At 43.2% G+C, this 6,853-nt stretch overlaps 1 protein-coding gene across 2 annotated transcripts; it reads right to left on the minus strand.

Annotated features, from left to right (window-relative positions):
* Positions 1 to 2,024: 2,024 nt before the first annotated feature.
* Positions 2,025 to 6,615, minus strand: MRPS33 (mitochondrial ribosomal protein S33). 2 transcript variants are annotated; one of them, XM_082279870.1, is made up of 3 exons: positions 6,560 to 6,615; positions 4,041 to 4,296; positions 2,025 to 2,357 (listed from the first exon to the last, which is right to left on the minus strand). In XM_082279870.1, the coding sequence occupies exons 2-3, from the start codon at positions 4,253 to 4,255 to the stop codon at positions 2,252 to 2,254; spliced, it is 321 nt and encodes a 106-aa protein (XP_082135996.1). In that variant the 5' UTR covers positions 4,256 to 4,296; positions 6,560 to 6,615; the 3' UTR covers positions 2,025 to 2,251. The 2 variants fall into 2 exon arrangements, with proteins under 2 accessions (XP_082135996.1, XP_082135997.1); XM_082279871.1 differs by lacking the exon at positions 6,560 to 6,615 and adding an exon at positions 6,320 to 6,535.
* Positions 6,616 to 6,853: the final 238 nt, after the last annotated feature.

The following is a 6,853-nucleotide window of genomic DNA, read 5'->3' on the forward strand; positions in this document are numbered from 1 at the left end:
GTAAAGCATAAGTGTTCCTATCCTTACCCTTCAGCATGTGGCTGGAACTCTTCTTCCTCTCCTAAATACACCTCGTGTGATGCTTCAGGATTGGCTCCCAATCTGTCTAGTCCCTGGGATTCAAAAAATGTAGCCTTCTTCAGGGTATGCCTATTCCTAAACGACAGAGCACAGCTTAGAAGGGAGGCAGGAAAGTGCCTGTTTCTATCCCAGCTATGGAGAGCAGAAGGCTGTATTTTCTGAAAGAAAATAGTTATGCTAATGCTCCCAGCAAGCAATGGATTATACTAACACTAGGATATGCTCCAATACTGGCTGAGTCATCATTATTTTAGGGTGAAGTCTTAGGGGAAGGGAATGGCCATTTTTTAAAAGATCAAGTTCTAGCAAATGAGTACTACAGAAGAAAAATCATGAAAAATTAGGCAGGGCAACCTCTCTCAGACTTTTTCAGAAAGTGGGTTGGTTTTTTTTTTCCTCCATCAGTTTGCTTTTGTAAATGCTGCAGAAAAAAATATGAAAATCAACAATTCAGCCCATTTGTCTCACATCTCTTACTTCACAGGCACTTCCATCAGTTTCACCATGTTGTATTTTATATATTGTTGTATATGTACTCATAACCGAGTCTCCCCACACACACAAAGTTTAAGGCCATGCATACTTCCTTTACAGAGCCACAATTCCCTTTTTGATGCATGCACACTTTTGGTCACTTGCCTGTTTATACCATGAAAGCTTTAAGTGTTTCACAGCACCAGAAGAGATGCTGCTGACTTTTCATCTTAAGTAGCAGGGAAAACATTTTTATTTATCTTGGATTTAATTTTAGAAGGCATCAAGAGCTGTGCAGAGCTGCTGCAGTAGCTCTGCTGAACAGGTTCAGAATGGGTCTTTCTCTTCACCAAAGCACCTGAAAAACTTCACCCCTCACACTGATGGCCTGACAGCGTCAGGCAGTAGCAACCTTTCTACTTGGGTATTCCCTCTCCTATTATGCAATTCCATGCTGCCCTTCTTGCCAAAGATGAATTCAAGGGAACCAGACCCCTTCCCCTCAGCTGCATGCACATGTCCCAGGAACCAAGAACTTCTGAGAGGGCCCATCACAGGCTCTGGGTACTTCAGTACCACACAGGTCACAACCTACAGACAACACATGGAACACAAAAATGTCTTAAGCACATTAGAACTGAGCAAAAGCTCTAAGTTACTAAAAGGATTTTAAACTAGAGAGAAACTTACTACTGCAGTACAGAGCAGATACATATAAAATATTAACTTCTACAGCATTTTTTGGCTGTTGTAAGAACTCAGGTGTGCTTCTCCCACAACACTGCAGATTTCCTAAAATCAGCTTCTCTTAGAGCTTAGAAAAGCAGGTAACATGAAGTAAGGACACTGAACAAGAACTATGCAGCTCACCAGAAATACCTTTTAACACAATCAGCACCTCTTCAGTTAATAACCTTGGTGTTACAAATTTATGTAGATCCACTGATCATTAATATTAGTAACCAAAGAAGCCTAGTGATAAAACCCCTACTGCAGGCTAATAAAAATGTTCATCATCTTACGTAGTGTTTCGTACATGTCTTCCAGGCAATCAAAATTAGTTTACTGTAATAAAACTATTTTAAATTTCTATTGCATATAATAGTTCCATTATTATATGGATTTAGTGAATTAGTATTTCAGCCTCTTCTGTTGTAGTATCTAAAACTTCAGGGTACGAGGAGAGTGCTGTGGGCAAGCAGTGGTCTGTGAAGTATTGTCCAGTGAAAAGCAGAGAACAACAGTAACAGCAACTTAAAAAAACTTGAAAAAAAAAAATTAGCACTAGAGCTACCTGAAATGAAACTCATTATAACAGGTAAGACTGACAAGCAGCAGCAGAAGAGGGAATCCTTGGGGTTTTTTGTGGCCACATGCAGAATTGTGCTGGTAGTAATACAAGAAAGCAAAACAGACAATGAAAAGCAAACAGATTGCCACATCAAGAAAAACTGAAATAGCTACAACAGTTCTGAGAAAAACACTGAGCACTTTTTTATTACTGTTACAATATACAGTATATTTAAAGTACAGAAATTCAAACCCAGTAAAACTTCAAAGACCCAAGTGCATTCCCAAGGTGGAGTCCACTATTTCACAGTGTGTTTCTTGTGCCCCACACGCAGCTCACATGCCAAGCCTTCTCCAGCTGTTGCCCAGCACTTCCAGAGCAGTCAGTTACACTGTTCAAACAGCACTATTTCTTCTTGAGAGCTCTCTTTCCTTCCCCCTTCTTTGGTTTTTCCTTCCCACGGAGCTTTTTCAACCGTCTCATCTCCTCCTTAAAGTCCTGATGCTCATCCCTAGATGGTGAAGAGAGAAAAAAGTTTACTCTTTTTCTTGGGATGCAGAGATATGAAAGGTTCTTTGAACTATATGCTAATAAAGAAAACAAAACCCAAAACTTTTTGAAACCAAGAAGTCCATACTGAAGCTTGCTGCAATGTATTCCACGTTATTGCTGGCAGTATCACTGAATAATAACATGAGAGATTTCCTCTGATACCTTCAGAACTAAGAGGGCTGTCCTTTTCAGGAACATATGGTGTGTGCACAGATGTATTATTTCAATTGCATGTATTGATCCCCTTTGTTTAAATGAGCAGTAAAATGCAAAAATCAGCAAGAGACAAGAATAAGAATTTCCCCCTTGTTATCCAGCTCAGCAGTGTAGCCACAGCACATTGTGTTCCTGTGTTGAGGTCATTAGCTCCTAAGGAAACAGGGCCATGCTGAGCAGTAATTACAGCACATGGCACTGCTCTCAGGTGACTTCAGGAAGGAGTTATGAAGAGGGCATCAGTACCGGTAGAATCTTCATAAGAGAGTAAAACAGGAAGGAGGATGAAGGAGCTGGCAGAGATAATTAATCCTCAATCATGTTCTAATAAGTTCTATTAATCTGTCCCTGTATTTTTTAGTGCAAAGTGACTTTCAAAAATCATAACTGCATCCTCTGTGGCCTAAGATAGCTGCACTGCTATTTTAAACACGACTTCTCTAAATAGAAACAAAAAAGTTGTGGTTTATTACCGGCCCCATTAGTCTATGATTCTTCACTACACATTTCTGAGCTGCAAGCCTGATCCTCTAGCAACTCTCTGTATACACAGCAGCTAGAGAAGGAACTTAATAGGGGAAGGAGAAGAGTCAAGAACATTAGCATCACATTGAGGCTTTCTTCCTAAACAAACAGCCATTCTAGAAAGTGTTGGCACACCCACCTACAGCAAGAGCATCCTGGATGCAATCCTTCATGGTTAGTATTGTCATACTAGCAACAGGTAATCTGTTTCGACTATACAGGGTTTGCAGTCTCACTTTTAAGGATATTTTTAGTGCTACCTGGTTGAAGTGAAAGAACTACATTTGACTCCTGCTAATGTTATTCAGCAGTGCAATTCTCCCTGCCACAGACTGCGGAAATTCATTTAGAAATTAGACAACTAGTTTGGATGAAGCTGGAATTAACAAGACTATTTAAATCACCCTTGAATTGAATTTAACTTAATTTATTTTAAAGAATAAAAAGGCCCTCTGGCCTAACAGAGACTTTTCTTCTCTTCTAAGTTTCATTTATTACCTGTGGAGTGATTGAGAAATATATGGTAAGACTGGTGTTAACATCACCTCTTTGTAGCACATTCGTTTGCCATATTCAGAACTACAGACCCATCTCTTGTCTATGGGAAAGCTTTTTTCTCTTCCCCACAAAGCCAAAGCAGGAACTATTTCTTAGGTAACTGCTTGCCCACAACTACACCTCAAGTCTTTCTCACAAAAGATTCCAATTCTGGTAAAAATTACACAGCAATCACTTAGCTCTCCTTGCCCTCCATGCAACAATCAAGTGCCTATTTCCACATGTACCATATTCAGAACTAAACATTTCTCCTCTTTCCCTTGAGGAAAACAACTGTAACAAGACTCCCACCCACCCCTTTCCCAGTTCAGTCCTGCTCCCACCCTACAAGCCCAGGAAGCACCTGTAGAGCCCAAGGAAGCGGAGTTTCTTCATGAGCGCGTAGTAGGTGTTGTGAGGGGGGTACCAGTTGTACACCTCCTCCTGCTTGGCCAGGGGCTGCTCACTGAACAGCTTCACCACTTTCATGGATTTGGAGTCAGTTGGCCTGACAACATCACCGAATATCTGGGCACTCAGCCGGGCCATCCGAAGGGCATAGCTGGAAACATTGGACATCTCCCCAGGAACGGTGGGCTCCCACAGACAGATGGACCTTCCTGCAAAACAGAGCCACAACTCTTAAGATGGCTGAGTAGAACAAGTCATCCCAGAATTAAGGCAAACAAAAGAATGTATCATACACTGATCACTCATTTGACATCACACATTCCTTGCATAAAGTCAGTCTAATCCTTAGTACGTAATCCTGCACATAAAGAACATCGACATGAATTCAGGTACAATTCCCAGCCTACAGACAGCAATACCAACTATAAAAGTAACTACACTGCACCACAATTTGCCATGGCTAGCATGGTTTATTAGCAGATCCCTCTCAGCTTGCTCAAGACAACCTTTAAACTCCAGCCACAGAACAATTACAGCGTGAGCTCTGCCAAAAACAGCACCTATGCGATACACCGACTACACACAAGGTAAGGCACCACTTGAACATACAGAGAAAACAACCTGGAAGTTTTTCCTCATGAAAATTTCTCACCCTATTTAAAATATTGTTATAATCCATCTAACAACAATGGCCTATAAATAAATCATGTTTCTTTATATGAATCACAGATCTTTCCCATCTCAAGTCCCTTCCCTTGATAATCTCCATCAGCTTTTTCTCCATTCTCTTTTCAGTCTCTCATGATAACTATTCTTTTTGAAAGGAAAAAAGTAGTTTTCCCATGAAAAAATATTCTTTTTTCCAAGACAATCCATCAGCAGCTTCCCATTCTCTTTTAGTCATCTCCCACCTGAAGACCTCTGCAACAAAAATGCCCTGAAGACAAAACAATTGTTATTAGGCCACCAGACATCATCCACTCTCTTAGTGTGAGAAGGGTGTTCTCTCAGCTTTTCTAACTCTCCCCATTTTAAGTCTTCTTTACTCCTTCTTTGCAGAATGGGTTCTAGTAGACAAGAACAGGAATCCCATAATCCTGTATTTGTAGCTGTATCTTGTCTGTACTTTGCATTTTTGAATGAGTGACAACGTAAGTCTTCAGACAAATTAAGCAGGTTCGTTCAAGAGCATTACACTGAGGTTAAAGTTTAAAATTCTTGTTTTAAAGTACATTGCACAGCTGATTCCAGAAGATGAGCATAACAAATTAAAGAGCATGGATAAGAGTAATCAGACAGACAGTGCTAAGTCCACTTCAGTATGATTAAACAGAGCCTGCTGTTTAATAACACAAATCTGAAGTATTCTTAACCTCACTTACATATATCTGCCCATTGAAGGACCTGCTTTGATTTACTCCTGTTAGCAAAGCACTCTAAAGGAAGCAGGAAAAAAAAATATCAAGCATGAAAATAATACAAGTAACTTGAGAAGAGAGAATAATGGGAAAAGTAACAAAAGGGAAGGCAAAGCATCAGAAACCTCAAGCTAAGGCAGTAGGCCTAGTGTGAGAAAACAAGCTCTTAAATGATTGCAGGGCAGCACTTCAACTTCAGCATCTCGTACAGGGGGAAAAAAATCACTAAGTTTTGCTAAATCATCTGTTTCAGAACTAACTCCTACATTCAGAGACAAAGCAACAAATTGTCCCCCAACCTCTTCATCACAGGACTTGGAAAGCACCTCTTCACCACCAGACTCAAACACACTGCTTGCTTAATCTCTGCTTACTGCAGCCTTAAAATGAAAACACCTTTAGCTCCTGAACAGTGCAACCCTGTGGTCTGAGGAACCTGATTTTCACTTCTGAATCGCTAAAGGAATCTTAACATCCCAAGCCAAGGCTGGAGACCTCCATTAACCCTAACAATGTTTGAGAGAGAAGCGAAGCAAAGGCTGCAGACTCCCAAGAGCCAGAGCTATCCAAAGCCTGTTCTAGGGTAATTCCGTGAGATGTTACCAGAGCAGTTTTGTTATTGTCACCTTCAGCAATGATATCTTCAGGATCGCCCTCTGGGGATTAACACACCTACACCAAAACCAGTGTTCAGTGCTGCCGCTCCACCTGCTCCCGGCTCCCTACTCCCACCCAAAGCCAAGCTCTCCCGTCCTGGGCTAGGTTATTTTTTATTCCCGATCCACCAGCTTGCTTCACACCGCTCCCTTCTCACTTGGAACACGCCAGGAGAACGCTCTTTTCCCCGCGTTCCTTCTGGCTTTCCCACGAGCACACGGGGAAGACCAGGCCGCCACGGAGGTCAGGCCGCGCCGGCCCCGCTTCCCCGCGGGAGGGCAGCGCCGGGACGCGCCCAAGGGCTGCGGCTCCCAGGGACACGGCCCCGCCCGGCAGCCCGGAGCCCGGCAGCCCGGAGCCCGGCAGCCCCACTCCTGCCCCGCTCGGCCCCGCTCACCCCGCGCTGACCCACGGCCCGAGGAGCGGCGGCGCTGCCGGAGAAGCGGCGGCGCGCACGGGTGACGCGAGGGGCGGGACAGGCGGCGAAGGGAGGGATCTGCTTCCTCACCCTCTGTTTTCTGGTGCTCTTTCTCCTCCTCTGCACGCAGTGGAGGCTGGTGGGGTGCTGTCCCCGCGGTCATGGAATTACGGAATCACAGAATAGCCTGAGCTGGAAGTGAGCCACAAGCGTCATGGCTCTGTGCACACTACAATCCGAAATGCCACACACCATGAGAGGGTCACACCCTCT

This window comes from Coloeus monedula, assembly GCF_965178545.1.
Source record: "Coloeus monedula genome assembly, chromosome: 4".
Lineage (NCBI taxonomy): Eukaryota > Metazoa > Chordata > Aves > Passeriformes > Corvidae > Coloeus > Coloeus monedula.

Bases quoted from the DNA above. Each gene is read 5' to 3' on its own strand.
- MRPS33 (XM_082279870.1), bottom strand. From the start codon at position 4,255: ATGTCCAATGTTTCCAGCTATGCCCTTCGGATGGCCCGGCTGAGTGCC. The intron at 2,358-4,040 runs GTGCTTCCTGGG...TTCACCATCTAG, and splicing joins CGCTTCCTTGGGCTCTACAG to GGATGAGCATCAGGACTTTA.